Raw genomic sequence first — 17,653 nt, forward strand, 5'->3', positions numbered from 1 at the left:
CAAATTGATGGCCCAATTACCAATCCGACGAAGAGGGGGGGGGGGGGCTATGAATTTTGTTGACACGAAAATATAGACCAAGTCCAATTCCACTTCGAGCAATTCAAACAATGAGATGTACAATTTTAAAGTGCAGCAACTTAAAGATCACACCGGAGGGTGCGGAAGGATTTATGATGGTTCAACCCACCTTGGTGCACATGTCCACTCCAAATCCTATATAATAGTTTCTCTTCATGGCTACGATCAAACCAACTACAACCAGTTCTTCACAAACACCAAGAACTGGCGGCGCTGTAATAATGACTACCCTCTGTACAACATCAAGGAGCACTTGTTCTCCCTTTGGTTTCTTGCCAAACAATAACAAAGGTCTCAGCCAATTACAAGTACAGTATGTTCACTCAAGGACCATGTGTCCTATTACAAAATCCTACCTCTCACAAGGTAAATGAAGTACAAGAGGGAAAGCTGGATGAGAAGGCTCAAATATGATTCATGGTTGCAGCTCAATTTTCATGTCTCAGCAACTCTCAAATCAACTCCAACTTATATTCTTCAAATTCTAGCTGCTAGAAGCTCTAATTCAAATTTAGTAGCCATTTGAAGCCTTTTAAAGATAAACTATCCACTTTTGCTTCTTCAATTTCAATCTTGTTGTCTTCACTTTCCAGAAATGGTTCAACTTGGGTTTTTCAAGTATACTGCAAGCCCATAGCTTAGTTTTTGGAAAGTATTCATGCTTTTAATATTCATGTCTTGAGCAGTCTTCAAGTATAAATTAAGGCAGTAGTTTGTGTCCAGGTAAACCTGGCATCTGAGATATTGACATCTCTTCTAGCAATAAATTCTTCTAGTTTCTATCTATGACAAACAAAGTTATTCATTTAATCAGACAATCTTTGTCTAATCTTGATGATCTCCTGCTAATCGTGAAGATATGAAGATATAGTAACCACTTTACCAAATCTTCAAGGTCCATTTGAATTTAAAGCTCAGTCTCTATTTGATGTCAGATTTTCTGCTGCAGGTCCTCGGCTAAATCTTCTATAGATGCTGAATTTTGAAGATATTCTGCAAAGTGCAGACCTGGAAACATATCCATGATAAAATCTCAGTGTGGCTCTACAAAATTATTCACTAAATGCATATAAAATATTTCAAATCTCCAATATAGTTAAGTGAAATATTATTAATAAAAAAGAATCTTTACAAGATTCAAAAACAGAATTTTCACTGCTGTCAGAAAAGGGTTGTTCATTCCAAATTGAGGTTGCTCACTGAGGAACAATTTAGTTTAAATTCTGGTTGGTACAAGTGCAAGTGGGACATCTCAAATCAAGGTAAGCTTGCTTTATTGATCTAAATATAGTTGTAGTTGAAAAGGGATGCCGCAAAGGCAAGTGAGGTGCCTCATTTAAATCCAGTAAGTTTTCCTGTTCTGTGTGAGCTAACTTAAAATACCATAAAAGGGGTTCCTCTTTTGGTCCTAGTGTTCTTTAGCCAAACTTGAGAAGTCTCAAACTTATGCAGGAAACTAACATCTCAATTTGTACACATGCTGCAATATAATTATTTAACCACACTCAAGCACAAATGTCAGTTTTTACTATGATGTTTGTAATCAAAACTAGTTATGAAACCTTGGGGCTAACAAGAGATGATAATTTTTTAATTCTTTTCTAAGCTTCATGATTAATTAAAAAAACAATTTGGCTATGCAGTTTACTTCATTGTTGCTTTACTGTTTCAATTTTTGATTTGCTTTCAGGGAACAAGTGATCCATATGTGGCCTTGCAATTGGATGGCCAGGTTGTCAAAAGCAAGGTTAAATGGGGGTAATATACTGTTATGATATATTTTCATACAATTAGTTTATACATTTTAAAGATAGTGACAAACCTCTTCATGATTTTCAGTATGTTGCTTATTTTTTATCTGAAATGTTATGGATTTTTCTTATTTGTGCATGCTGCTCATCGAACCAGACTACTGGTGTTGATGTTATTATACTTTCCTGAGAGATGGGGGAACAGCAAGCAGATATTGTGTCCTAGACACCTAGTAATCACAAAAAAAAAACCAGTGATCTGAATTTCTAAGTGAGCTGTATATAATTAAAAAATTATGCCCTCGAGGGCAGAGGAGAGTGTTGCGAATGGCAGCAATAGCTCTATTTCGTTTTAGAATGCCTGTTTGAATAGTGGATTTATGTCAAGGGTAGCATAATGAGTTATAATGTTGGAGTTTGGTTGCCACATTCTCAAATTACCTTCTGTACTTCTACTGTTCCTGTTTCTAGTTCACTCTGTATCTAATCCAAGCTAACCTCCTTTATGGAAAAAAAATTTGTTACAAACCTAACAGAAGTAGTTATTTAGCCCAGTAATAATCAGATTATGTTTAAAGGAGATGAAGAATGGAGAAAGATGAGAGCAAGCAGCCAGAGAGAAAAATGATGTTCCCTCCATACTGGAAGTTTATGTTATAAAAATATTACCTTATGATGATAAACACAAATGCCCTAAGTATAGCCTGCTGCCATCTTAATATTCCCCCTCAAGCTGGAGGTGTGTAGATGTTATTTATGACTCTTATACTTCTGTTTTGATAAGCAAAAAAGGAAGGAGGAAAAACATGAAGGGGCAACACAGCAGGACTTGTCGACGAGAGCCCTGTATTCGTCGACGAGGGAACAACAGAGGTTCGTCGACGAAGGCTCTGAAGCTCGTCGACGAATAATTACTGAGAGCGGGAAATTTCAGACTTCTGGTTTCGTTGACGAGAGCCCTGTATTCGTCAACAAAGGTTCTTCTTGGTCTCGTCGACGAAGCCCTGTGTTTGTCGACGAGAGGCGCCTGAGCTGTGGCAATTTTTTTTCTAAATTTTGAATTTTTGATCATTGGGTGGTTGGGCAAACGGGGGGAAACCTTCGAGGAAACTCTATATATGTCATCTGGGTATATTTTGGGAGGTAAGAGTGATTATTAGAGAAGTGTATTGTGTACATTTTGATTTTCTTAGTGAAATTTGTGTGCCATTGCTTCTGTGGATGTAGACTTTACCGAACCATGTAAATCTTTCTGTTGATCTTGTTCAGGTTGTGTGTGTTATTTACATTCATTTGTTGTTGTTTATTCCGCTGTGCATCTTCATTATACGATCCGTATCACAACAAATTGGTATCTGAGTGATTGTTGTTATGGCATCGGGATCGTCTTCTGCAAGATTTGACATTGTCAAATTCGATGGAACTGGAAACTTCGGTTTATGGCAGAGGAGAGTGAAGGATATTTTTGTGCAACAAGGAATGGCTAAGGCTCTGCTTGATACTCAACCAGAAGGAATGGATGAGACAACATGGGTAGATTTGAAAGCAAAGGCAGCGTCGACAATACGCTTGTGTTTGGCCGACGAAGTTCTCTATCGGGTGATGGAGGAGGATTCTCTAGTGGCTATCTGGCGAAAGTTAGAAAGTCGGTACATGTCTAAATCCCTCAATAGCAAACTTTTTCTTAAGCAGCGTTTATATTGGCTTAAAATGGTAGAAGGATCTAGTTTAGATCAACACGTCAATGCGTTTAATCAAATCATAAGTGATCTTATGAGAGTTGATGTGAAGTTTGATGAGGATGATAAGACTTTGATACTGTTAAATTCTTTGCCCTCAACTTATACCTACGAAAATCTTGTGACCACTCTTACGTGGGGAAAAAAAACACTTGATTTGGAAGAGGTAACAAGTGCTTTGTTAAATTTTCATCAAAGGTTGAAAATATGTGATGAAGGAGAAGGACTTGTGGTAAAGAGTTGTAATGAGCGAGGCAAAGGAAAGTTTAAAATTGGGTCTAATCAGAAATCTCGGAATCAATCCAGGAAGAAGAAGGAAATTCGGTGTTATAAATGCGATAAAAAGGGGCATGTGAAACCGGAGTGTCCGGATTGGAAGAAGGGAAATGTTAATAAGCATGAGGGGATTTCTAAATCTATGAATGTTGTTCAAGAAGAGGATTTAGCAGGTGGTGATGTTCTATCAGTTTTAGCGGAGTCGGATAATCTAACGGACTCTTGGATACTTGACTCGGCATGTTCTTATCACATGACTCCAAACAAGGAGTGGTTTAGCACTTACAGGTTAGTAAATTCTGGATCAGTTCTTATGGGTAATGATGCTTCTTGCAAGATTGTTGGCATATGAAATGTAAAGATAAAAATGTTTGATGGTGCTGTAAGAACATTGTGTAATGTAAGACATGTACTTGAGTTGAGAAAGAGTTTGATATCTCTTGACACTTTGGATTGTAATTGCTTTAATTACAAGTCCAAGGTGGAGTCTTGACGGTATGGAAAGGTAATCTGACTGTAATAAAAGGGTAGAAACTGAATGAAAATATTTACACATTGCAAGGAACTACCATTGTAGATGAAGTTGCAGCCGTGGATGCTGAATTTGATGAGATTGTCTTGTGGCATATGCGTCTTGGGCATATTGGAGAACATGGCATGAAATAACTACGCAAGAAAAAATTGTTGAAATGTTTAAAATCATGTCAGTTGGAATTCTGCAGATTTTGTGTTCTTGGAAAACGGAACAGGGCAAAATTTAGTTTAGCTACTCACAAGACGAAAGGAATTCTTGACTATGTACATTTAGATGTTTGGGGCCTAGTAAGAGTTGCATCAAAGGGTGGACATGTGTACTATGTGAGTTTCATTGATGATTACTCACGGAAGGTTTGGGTTTACTTCATGCGTCACAAATCTAGTATGTTTGCCAAATTTAAGATTTGGAAGACTGAAGTGGAAAACCTAACAGGGAGGAGAATCAAATTTTTAAGGTCGGATAATGGGACTGAGTACGCTGATTCTCAGTTTATGGAGTTTTGTGCGGAGCAGGGCATCAAGAGACATTTTACAGTTCGCCGGACACCTCAGCAAAATGGTGTGGCAGAACGGATGAATCAAACTCTTGCTGATAGGGCTCGGTGTCTCACATTGAATATAGGGCTACCAAAGAACTTCTGGGCCGAGGCAGTTAGTATGACTTATTTTTTGGTTAACCAATCACCAAGGGCATCACTAGCGGGTGAAGTGGCGGAAGATGTTTGGATGGGAAATGTAGTAGACTACTTTGAATTGAAGGTATTCGGGTGTCCAGCCTATGTCCACGTGTTTAGTGAGGAAAGGTCTAAGCTTGACCCGAAGTCTCGTCGTTGCATCTTCTTAGGATATCTAGAGGGTGTGAAGGGGTATAATTTGTGGGACCTAGTGACAAACAAGGTGGTGATCAGTAGAGATGTAGTCTTTGATGAGAAGTCTATGGTGAAGCGTACTTAAATTTTGATGAACAGAAGCAGGAGCCAGAAAGCTGGGGTAGTGATGAACATATCGTGCAGGTGGAGTTGGAAGTTCAGGGCAACGGAAATGATCATGGTCCCGTGGTTGCAGGGAGCTCTAGTTCGGGAAATCAGCAAGTTGACGATATTTTTATATGGAGATCCAGACGCACTATCAGGCCTCCATCAAGGTATGGTTTTGATGAGTTAGTATCTTATGCTTTCCTTACTTGTTGCAACGATCCAACTTCTTTTCAAGAGGCAGTGCACGGCCAGGAGAAAGATAGGTGGATGGAAGCAATGATTGAGGAAATGGAATCACTGCATAAGAATAAAACTTGGGATTTGGTGGAGCTTCCAGATGGGAAGAGACCGATTGGGTGCAAATGGGTGTATAGGAAGAAGGAGGCAATATCAGAAAAGGAAGGTGAGAAGTTCAAGGCACGGTTGGTGGCAAAATGATACTCACAAAAGAAGGGGATAGATTATAATGAGATCTTTTCTCCAGTGGTCCGACATACTTCTATTAGAGTTGTGTTGGGGTTGGTAGCTCATTTCGATCTTCATTTGGAACAAATGGATGTGAAGACGGCGTTTCTTCACGGTGACTTGAAGGAACAAATATACATGGTGCAATCAGAGGGATTCATTGAACCAGGAAAAGAAAATTTTGTTTGCAGGTTGAAGAAATCTCTTTACGAGTTGAAACAGTCTCCAAGACAATGGTATAAACGGTTTGATTCGTACATGATGAAGATTGGCTACAAACGGTGTGAGTATGATTGCTGCGTATATGTGAATAAACTTGATGATGACTCACTTATTTTTTTGTTATTGTATGTCGATGATATGTTGATAGCTGCAAAAGATTTAACTAAGGTGAATCAGTTAGAGGACCTGTTGCATAAGGAATTTGACATGAAGGATCTTGGTTCAGCCAAGAAAATACTTGGGATGAAGATTTGTCGTGACAGGACTGCAGGGAGATTATGGTTATCTCACGGCGGTTATGTTCAGAAGGTGTTGGAGAGGTTTAGCATGGCTACTGCAAGACCGGTGTGTACACCTCTAGCGAATCATTTCACATTGTCTACTGCAGATTGCCCAAGTTCGGATGAGGAAATCCGGGACATGTCAAAGGTCCCCTATGCTAGTGCTGTGGGGAGTTTAATGTATGCCATTGTATGTACGAGGCCAGATTTGGCACATGCGGTAAGCGTGGTGAGCAAGTTCCTCTCTAATACAGGAAGGCAGCATTGGGAAGCTGTAAAATGGATACTTAGATATTTGCGGGGTACATCGAGATATAGCATCATGTTCGGCAAGCAATAGGGTTGTCCTTCAGTTATGGGGTTTGTTGATGCAGATTATGCTGGAGATATGGATGACAGAAAGTCTACAACGGGATATGTGTTTACCCTTATAGGAGAACCGGTATGTTGGAGATCCATGTTATAGTCTCTGGTTGCATTGTCGACGACTGAGGCGGAGTATATGGCAGTTGCCGAAGTTGCAAAGGAGACCTTATGGCTTACTGATTTAGTCAGAGAGTTGGGGTTACAGTAAGATGGTGTGGTGCTGTATTGTGATAGTTAGAGTGCCATTTACTTGGTGAAAAATCAGATATACCATACTAGGAGTAGGACCAAGCACATTGATGTGAGGTTCCACAGTTTTGGGGAATTGATTGCTTCGGGTGAACTTGTATTGGAGAAAGTTCACACATCTGATAATGCAGCAGATATTCTAACCAAATCAGTTACTTCAGAGAAGTTCAAGCATTGCTTGGACTTACTTCATGTCTCCAAGTGATAGAAAGGAGACATACCCAACCAAGCGTTTTTTTAAGTTCAAAGTGAAGCGGTTCGTGTTTTTGAGATTCTCCTAAGGGGCGTATCCAAGTTGGAGATTGTTATTTATGACTCTTATACTTTTGTTTTGATAAGCAAAGAAGGAAGGAGGGAAAACATGAAGGGGCAACACAGCAGGACTCGTTGACGAGAGCCCTGTATTCCTTAACGAAGGAACAGCATAGGTTCATCGACGAAGGCTTTGAAGTTCGTCGACGAATAATTACCGAGAGTAGAAAATATTTCAGACTTCTGGCTTCGTCGACGAGAGCCCTATATTCGTTAACGAAGGTTCTTCTTGGTCTCGTTGACGAAGCCCTGTGTTCGTCGATGAGAGGCGCCTGGGTTACGGTAGTTTTTTTCTGAATTTTGAATTTTTGAACGTTGGGTGGTTGGGCAAACGGGGGGAAACCTTCGAGGAAACTCTATATATGTCATCTGGGCGTATTTTGAGAGGTAGAGTGATCATTAGAGAAGTGTATTGTGTACATTTTGATTTCCTTAGTGAAATTTGTGTGCCATTGCTTCCATGGATGTAGGCTTTGCCGAACCACGTAAATCTTTTTGTTGATATTGTTCTAGTTGTGTGTGTTATTTATATTCACTTGTTGTTGTTTATTCCGTTGTGCATCTTCATTATACGATCCATATCACAACAATAAATATGACAATCCAAACTTGTTAGAACGATTAGACAAGGCAGGTTTAAATAATGCCTTGTGAATAAATCTCCTAGAAGATTGCACAAATGAAGTGCACAACCTTGTTTAGTGCCAGCATTCCTCACAAAGTGGCTGTCAACTTCAATATACTTTGTTCTCTTGTGGAACACAAGATTGCTAGGAATGTAGTTAGTAGTTCAATTATCTTAAAACATATATTCAGGCTTCATTACCAGAAAAAAAAGTTGAATATTTGATAGAAAGAGGCTTCAGCTATACTCACTGACTGGGTACTCTGCTTTAGCACTAGATCTTGCTACTGGAATTTTACATCACTATGAATGATTGTGAAAGGTTTTGTGGGTTTGTATTTGGATTTTGGGAATGAAGTTCTTTGGTGTTTTGCGAGTTCACACACTTCACATTGAACATCAAGAGACATTTTATTCGAACATAGCGGAGGAAATAAATGACACATGTACTGAAAATTGTGGTGACCCAACCGAGAATGCTATAACATTAGGTCACTATTCTTAGGGATAGAGATAGAATTACTTTGACACTGATCACTCATTTTGGCTTCCTCGAAGTAGTAGATTCCCTCATACTCCTTAGCAATGCGAATCGTTGTCCCCGATGATAGGTCTTGAAAAACACAATGGGATGAAATAAATTTAGTAGAGCAATTTGAGTGTTTAGTGAGTTGGCTGATAGACAAAAGATTACAAGATAATTTTGGAACATGAAGAACAGACTCTAAAGTAATCGAGTCAGAAATCCGAATACTCCCTTTGCCGACAATAGGAGCAAGAAATATGTCAGCAATTTTGACTCTTAGGTTACTAGCACATGGGGTATATGATAAGAAAAGGTGATAAGAGTCTGTCGTATGGTCATAGGCTCTAGAATCTATAATCCAGGATGTATGGTTACGAAAGGTGTATAGGGCTTGTGAGAAATTACCTCTATGTGCCAAATTACCAGATGGAGTATTTTTTGGTGACTAACTCGAGGCTTGGAGAGCAGATAGCATCTCCATAATTTTCTATAGCTGGTCATGGTTGGAGTTGCTGTTGCTGCCACTGTCAAAATGGTTGCTTGCCACTTGTTGCCTCTCGAGTTGAGTCTCAGAAAAAGCTTGATAGCCTCTGGTTTTGGTGCTCTACCGTGGTTTCCAATCAGCTGGCTTGCCATGTATCTCCCAACAATTATCCTTGGAATTATCAGGCTTTCGGCAATGTTCACACCATAGGCGGCCTTTTGGTTGCTTGGTATTTGGCCCACTGTAGGTCCCAAGGGATACAAATGCCGAGCCCTCTGGTACCATAGATGTTGATCATATCCAACTTACCAATGAAATCCTCAAAGAGTTGCCGAGGTAGTCCCTTGGTGAATGTGTCTGCAATGTGCTCCTTAGTAGGGACATTTGTCATGCAAATAGTTCCTTCTTCCACCTTTTCTTTAATGAAGTGTCTATCAGCTTCCACATGTTTGGTTTTGTCATGCTGGACAGGGTTGAGAGAGATACTAATAGGCTGATAGCTGCCTTATTATCACAGTGCACCTTGATAGGTAACTCTAACTCAGCATGTAGTTCTTCCAATAGCCTCCGCAGCCATAATACTTTACCTATTCTTTGAGCAACAGCTCTGAATTCTGCCTCTGCAGTGCTCCTTGCTACAACATTTTGTTTCTTGCTTCTCCAAGTGACCAGATTTCCCCATACAAAGGTGCAATATCCAGTCATGGATCTTCTATCCTCTGTAGAGCCAGCCCAATCAGCTTCAGTGAATATTGCCACTTCCATTTGTTCACTTTGCTTGAACAATAAGCCTTTCCCTGGAGATCCCTTTAGATATCGTAGGATCCTGAAGGCTGCTTTTGGTGTGCTTCTTTTGGAGATTACATATGCTGATTTGCTACACTTACTGCGAAAGCTATGTCTGGTCTGGTATGTGACAGGTAGATTAGTTTGCCGACTAATCTTCAATATTTCTCCCTATCTATTGGCTTCCCAACATCTTTTGTTCTTTTTCCAGCTTCAATAGGTGTGTCGCTTGGTTTGCAACCTAGCATGCCTATTCCGGTTAGGAGATCAAGGGTGTATTTTCGTTGTGAAACACTAATTCCCTTCTTTGATCTAGCTACCTCCATCCCTAGAAAGTATCGCATTTGCCCCAAATCCTTCACTTCAAATTCTGTGGTAGAACTTTCTTCAATCTTCCCATTTCCTTAATGTCATCTCTAGTGAGGATAATGTCGTCTTCATACACAATCAGAATAGTCTTCTTCCCATTTTTTTGTTTGAAAAACATAGTATGGTCGGACCGTCCTTGGCAGTATCCCTCTCCTTTTATTACCTTTGTAAATCTTTCAAACCATGCCCTGGGAGATTGTTTGAGTCCATATAAGGACTTTCTTAGTTTACAGACTTTGTTTTCCTTGCCCCTTTTACTAAATCTAAGGGGTAATGTCATGTACATTTTGATGTCGAGTTGTTGAAGTGGCCAGTCTAGATTGGTTGCCAGGGATAGGAGCACTCGGATAGTGTTCAACTTTGCCATGGGTGCAAAGGTTTCTGTGCAAATCGATGCCATAGGTCTGAGTAAATCCTTTTGCAACCAACTGGGCCTTGTATCTTTCAACCGTCCCATCTGTTCGATATTTTATAGTGAATACCCATTTGCAGCCTACTGGTCTCTTTCATCATGGCAAATTCATAACCTCCCATGTTCCATTCTTTTCCAGTGCCCTTATCTCCTCCATTACAGCCTCTCTCCATTCTGGAATTTCAAGTGCCTCCTCAATGTTCTTTGGAATTTTGATCCCTGTCAAGGTTAGAAGTAAATGCTAGGTATCCTGTGGACAAGGTATTATAAGACACAAATTTCTTAATTGGATGAAGGGTACATGAACGAGGATGTTTTCTGAGAGCAATGGGCAAAGGTGCTGCTGCTGCCACTGTCAGAATGGTTGCTCGCCACTTGTTGCCTCTTGGGTTGAGTCTCAGAACAAGCTTGATACCCTCTGGTTTTGGTGCTCTGCCGTGGTTTCCAATCAGCTGGCTTGCCATGAATCTCCCAACAATTATCCTCGAAATGGCTAGGCTTTTGGCAATGTTCACACCAGAGGCAGCCCTTTGGTTGCTTGGTATTTGGCCCACTGTAGGTCCCACGGGATACAAATGCTGAGCCCTCTGGTACCGTGGCTGTAGCTTCCTTCAACATGACTTTGCGCCTTGCCTCTTCACACCTCACTTCAGCAAACACTTCTCGAGTGGATAGTAGAGGTTTGCGGTTGAGAATCCTTCCTCGTACATCATCTAAATCTCGATTAAGGCCTGCAAGGAACTCAAAAACTCTCTCCTTTTCCAATCTCTTCTTGAACAGCGCATTGTCCTCAGCACCGTGCCATTCTTCTTCGCTGCTTAAATCCAGTTCTTGCCATAGTGTCAGCATCTCCATGTAATAGTCTGTCACCTCCCTCTCGCCTTGTTTCATCTGCCATAGGTGTGTCTTAAGTTCAAAGACTTAGGAAGCATTCTCCTCATCAGAGTAGGTTTCTCGGACTGCATCCCACACTTCTTTTGCCATGGGCAGGAACACATATGTTTTACCGATAGTTGGTTTCATGGAGTTGATAAGCCATGAGGTAATCAAGGAATTCTACGATCTCCATTGCTGGAGTGCCACAGCATTCATTGAATCAGGTTTCTTTGAGTCGTCGGTAAGATACCCGAGCTTTCCTCTGCCGTCAACTGCGAGTTTCACGGACTGGGCCCATTCTCGGAAATTCTTTCCGTTGAGTTTTTCTGCCGATAGTTGGGCAAAAGAGCCATCTAGTCCATTTGAACTGATGATGGTATTGGTTCGACTCGTTTGAGTCTCTGAGGTTGTCGACTCTTAACTGTTGATGGAGTTGTCCCTCATAGTTAGCTTGGTTTAGGAAAAAACCAGCTCTGATACCATGTAGAGAATGAGCATGAATCAATTGTATATTTAATTGTGTATTCTTTACATATTTGGGTCCCTATTTAACATGTACACAGAATAAAATATGGAAAAACAGAAGAGGACACAACTTGCAGTTGAGATGTGTAGTTTAGCTTCAGTGGGGGGTCTCAATTTATAGCTTCTGGCTTGTGGCAAGATCTCATGGTAGGTGGCGGTGGCTCACCCACCATGGTAGGTGGCGGTGGCTCACATACCATGGTAGGTGGCCATCATTCACCAACCGTGGCCGTCATTCACACTGCTGACCGTCATTCACCAACCGTGGCCATCATTCACACTATAGGGATTTCTACAAGGACCTAAAGATTTTTCTATAGAGTAAGTTTTAGACTGAAGACTTGGGACCAGTGAAGTACTTCTTGGGTATAAAAGTATTGCGATCTCGTACGGGAATTGTCTTGTCACAAAGGAAGTATGTTCTTGATCTTTTAGATGAGACGAGGCTGTTGGGATCCAAACCTGTTGACAAACCCATGGATCCAATGGTAAGTTAATGCCAAATGTGGGTGATTTGTTTTCTAACCCAGGTCGATACCGAAGAATTTTTGGAAAGTTGAATTATCTCATAGTCACTCGACCAAATATATTCTTCACAACAAGTGAGTTTCTCGATTTCCCTAGAACAAGTCACTGGGATGTAGTAATTCGCATTTTGAGATATTAAAGGTGCACTAAGGAGAATGTCTCTTACGTTAGGATCGGGGTCACACTTATATTCAGGGATATATAGATGCAGATTGGGCCAGATCACCTTCCGATTGAATATCCGCAAGTGGGTATTGTATTTTTGTCAGTGGCAATTTGGTGTCTTGGAAAGTAAGAAACAAACTGTGGCAGCTGGGTCAAGTGCTGAGTCAGAGTATAGGGCTATGGTGCACACTATATGTGAACTTATTTGGCTGAAGAACACATTGAAAGAACTAGGGTTTCCACATTCTTAGCCTATGGAGTTGATGTGTGATAATCAAGTTGCTATTCATATTGCCTCCAACCCTATCTTCAATGAGCGGACAAAGCACATTGAAGTTGATTGCCACTTTATTCGAGAGAAACTTGTATAGAAGCTCATTATGACCATTCATGTGAAGTTTGAGTTTCAGCTTGCTGATTTGTTCATTAAAGCTTTGGGAAGTGTTCGTGTGAAAATCATTTGTAACAAACTTGGAGCATATGATATATATGCTTTAGCTTGAGGGGGAGTGTTAATGGTTATTTACTCTTTTAGCATTATTATTATGTGTTAGAGTTGTGTTAGTAATAAGTATGAGTTAGCAGGGGTATTGTGGTCATTCCTATTGTACTTACATGTATTATAAATAGAGGGAGAGACCTATCATTGAGTTTACGTCTTCCATTTTACCCAATTACTCAAAACTATGGTCCCTGTAAATCCAATTCTTGTCTTACAACTCTCTCAATGTCTACTCTTGATGTTTGTTTGGATTAGTAACATGCTCATTCGGATCATCCATCCTTCAAAACTACAATAAGTTCTTCCCATGTTCAAGTTTGTTTCTCGTTTTGAATGTTGTGCATTGCAGTTAGGGAAGGATGCTAGGACATCATTTCCATTTACAGCTGAGTCTCACAGTAACATCTAGAGCTGAATCTCATAGTAAATAATTGTTTTTTCTTATTAATTCATTTATTTGGGGTCCTTTTAGAGTCAAGAATTTGATTGGTCATCAATATTTTGTTTCTTTTGTGGATGATTTCTGCGTATGACTTGGATCTATTTGTTGAAAGACAAGTCTGACTTTTTGAATGTATTTACTTAATTTCTACTAAGAAATAAAAACTCAGTTTGGCATTTGTATTCAAACTTTTTGATGTAATAATGCACTTGGGTTTGTTCACAATGAGCTTCATTCTTTTTGCTTAGCTGTGGTATCATTTCAAACATCATCCATACATACCCCTCAGCAAATGGAGCGGCTGAAAAGAAAAATATATATTTATTTGACATAGCATGGTCTCTACTAGTTCATGCATATTCTGAAAACCTTTTGAGCTGATGCCCTTCTTACAGCCTGTTTTCTACATAACAAGATGCCCCGAGCCTTGTCTAATGGTTGTAACAACCTGGGCTTAGGGGATATTTATTAACCTCCAGCTTGAGGGGGAATGTTAGAAGAGAATATGTTATTTTAGTAAATAGATTGACTGAGTGGGTGTATTTTTGTCCTTATGTTAATAGGGCGTCCCAGGGCCATAAGGCTCCCCGCTTCGCGAGGGTAAGGGGAGGGTTGTCACAGTGTAGGTAGCCTTACCCCTACTTTTATGTAGACAGTGTTTCCTTGGGCTCGAACCCATGACCAACCGGTCACAAAGGAGCAACCTTATGTTAATAATAATAATAATAATAATAATAATAATAATACAAGAAGACAGACCTGGAGCAGTACGTATGCTCCAGAAAACTGCTGCTGGGCTTTCTCTTCTTCTCTCCTCCATGTCTAACCCTAAGTAATGTATTTTCTTCATTGAATGTTAATTACATTTATATTAATTGAATACATTGAATATGATTATTATATTACTGTTGTTGCACCTCATACCCCACATACCTGCCCTTGATGTATTTATTTATAATATTTAGTTCTAAATCATGCGTTATTATATCTGTTAATAGTTTCTAAAGTTTCATAAGGAATTCCCTGCTTTACTAATTTCATCATTATTTAAAATCAAAAAATTGAAATTGTCATGGACATTTAAATTTCCATACTTTTGAAGCCTTGACATTTTAGTCAAAATCGAAATTTAAGGCCTTGTTTGAGGCTTGTCAAGCCTATATAAGGATTTAAGATTTATCATTTCATAACTATGCATGTGAGGTAGCAGTGAATTGGATTAAATTATGAATAACTTGAGGAATGTTCAAGGCCTTTTGGACACTGAAACTAAGAATGTTGTAGGTGGAGTTTGTAACTAATTACTTGTTAGATTACCACTTTACCTAAAAGCTTAAGTTGTTAGGTTGTGGGCCAACAACATATATCAAGCTTTAACACTCCCCCATGCGTGCAGCCCGACAGCACATCGAGAGATGAACGCACAATAAATAACACCCATTACAGGGAATGCAATAGTTTTTAAACACCACAAAATAAAATGCGGGCAACATGACTAGAACCCAGGACCTCTTGGTAACTAGCAATGGTTCCATGTTGTAAACTTAGAGATGGAGGAGAGAAGAAGAAGAGAAGAGAAGAAGAGAAGAAAAGAAGAAGAAAGTAAGAGAAAGGAGGCGGCGGCAGTATCATGGAGAGTAACATACAGCTCCAGGTCTGCCCTCTTATATATCAATAATAATGAAATTCTTAAGGACAAAAATACCCCCACTCTCACAACCTAATTGCTGAAATAACCTATTCTCTTCTAACATTACTAATTTATAGTAGAATACGAAAAAGAAGTGTCCCTCCCCCAAAAATTAAGAAGGCACTGAAGACAGTTCTAAACTTGAATGATCAAACAAACAATTGATGAGAGGGAAATTTTGGAAGCCAATGTGATTCCATGAGCAGTTATTGATATTCTTTGAAAAATTATTTATAATAGATTTCTCATTTTAATTTGTAAGATTCTGGTGTTTTCTGCAGAAAGAGGGGGTGCCTGCATCTTATGCCTTTTGCTAATGAGTTCTGATTTTTAATATAAAGTAGGGAATCCTGTCAGCTGGTAAACCCTTCCATGGAGACAGTTTTTTTCCCCCTTGCGTTCTTTGTGTGTGCATGTGTGTGTGGAAGGGAGGGAGGGAGATGTATGTATATATTTTTATGCCTATTAGCTTCTTCCTGTCTTAGGAAACATTACCTTAATTTAAAATCTGCTATTCCATCTTTTTTTTTTTAGTTATTTATTTATGTTTTTGTGTCTTCCTCTATATTACATTTGTGTCACAATAATAGAATATAGATAGGCTCATAAAAGTAGTGAATGCATCAATTTCGTGTTTTACTCCCTCAATTTTTTTTATCTTCTATTACATTTATGTTTAATCTAGTTTATATAGATTCAAGAATCAGAGGATGCATCAATTTAGGTTTTACTTGAGATAATCAAAATCTTCTTCAAACATGATTCTGGTTGTATGAATAATTGAATGATGGCAGGACAAAAGAACCAACATGGAATGAGGAGTTGACGTTTAATGTCAAGCTGTCTCCATCCAAAAGTCTTCAGGTTAATGTTTTTTTTGAGATCTCTTATGACTTTGTGAGAGTATGTTTTCACTTGTTTCGCTAATTATCTTGCCCTGGCATGAATTGCCAATTTAGATTTTTGTCCAGTTGCATGCATGCTTTCAATGCAGTGATGGAATAAAGTAATAAACATGAAAGCATTTCAAACTTGGAGAGAACATGAGAAGTTCCATAATTAGTTGTTGGGATAATTATTATGTGGGGACTCTTTGTGACATGTTATATGGCTGCATATCGTGACCTGTATTGTGACCTGTATTCCAGAAAATACCTACAACCAACCGGTTGGGATAGCAGCATGCATGTCTTGTAATAACATGACTGCAGTTATTAATTTTATTATTATATTTCAATAATAGTAATAATAATAATAATAATAATAATAATAATAATAATAAACATAAATACTAATAAGAGCCGACCCCGCTTAGTGGGACTGAGGCTTGGTTTTGTTGTTGTATAAATACTAATAAGAAGTTTTTTGAATAGATTTTCTGGGGAAAAAATCCTTAAGTGAATATTATGGGCATGTTCAATCCTTAGACTGAGGTTGTATCTGAAATCAGAATGTTAAAATAGAAGAGTGGCAAAGATGGTTTGAGCACCTGTAGTGTAGACCTGATAATGCTCCAGAGAGAATTAGTAATATATTTAGTGTTGAGGATAGAAAGAGGGGAAGGAAAAAACTCAGAATTACTTGGATTGAGGTAGTAAGGATGTGAAAGCACTCTTAACATATAGAGGATATTGTCCTAGATTGTGTAGAGTGACAGAAAAGGAGTCTTCATGGTCTTTCTAGAAGTGGAGAAGAATTGAAATAGTATTTCTTATTATTTAAAAATAGGGTACAATCTGAATGTCTTATAGACTACAAGGATACTCTAAAAGGAAATAATAATAAAGGAAAGAATGACAAGTGCTAGCAAATCTCCTAGAATATTTCCTAAGAATATATCCTAGAATATCTCCTAAGAATATTTACATAATTACGGAAATTTCTCCTATAATCATGGAGAGTTGACTGGATAAATTTGGAAACTTTCCAACACTCCCCCTCAAGCTGGTTTGAAGATGCCTTCCATAGCCAGCTTGCCGATCAAATTCTCAAATTGCTTCTTTGGTAGTCCTTCTGTAAGTATAACTGCTACTTGTTCAATAGTAGAGATATAGGGTAAACAGATCAGTCCACTGTCCAGCTTTTCCTTTATAAAAAGCTTGCCAACCTCAACATGTTTTCTTCCATCATGAAGCACTGGATTGTGAGCAATGGCTATGGCAGTTTTGTTATCACAATGCAGTCTCATAGGTAGTGGATTAGTGACTTTCAATTCTTCCAATAATTTTTTAATCCACAACACTTCACAAATTCCATGAGCAACTGCTCTAAATTCTGCCTCCACACTACTCCTAGCTACCACATTTTATTTTTTACTTCACCATGTAACCAAATTTCCACTAACAAAAGCACAATAACCAGAAGTTGATCTTCTATCGGTTATACTCCCAGCCCAATCTGCATCAGTGTATACCTCAACTTGTAGATGTCTATGGTCTCCAAATAATAGACCTTTTCCTGGAGTTCC

General features: G+C 39.0%; 1 protein-coding gene across 3 annotated transcripts in view; it reads left to right on the forward strand.

Annotated features, from left to right (window-relative positions):
• LOC131151613 (uncharacterized) overlaps positions 1-17,653 on the forward strand; it is a 126,077-nt gene that overhangs the window by 16,184 nt on the left and 92,240 nt on the right. For all 3 annotated transcript variants that reach the window (XM_058102879.1, XM_058102880.1, XM_058102881.1), the window contains exons 4-5: positions 1,772-1,839; positions 15,981-16,050. In XM_058102879.1, coding sequence (XP_057958862.1) covers positions 1,772-1,839; positions 15,981-16,050 — 138 coding nt within the window. The remainder of the gene's footprint in view (positions 1-1,771; positions 1,840-15,980; positions 16,051-17,653) is intronic.

Source organism: Malania oleifera, chromosome 3 (assembly GCF_029873635.1).
Source record: "Malania oleifera isolate guangnan ecotype guangnan chromosome 3, ASM2987363v1, whole genome shotgun sequence".
NCBI classification, from domain to species: domain Eukaryota; kingdom Viridiplantae; phylum Streptophyta; class Magnoliopsida; order Santalales; family Ximeniaceae; genus Malania; species Malania oleifera.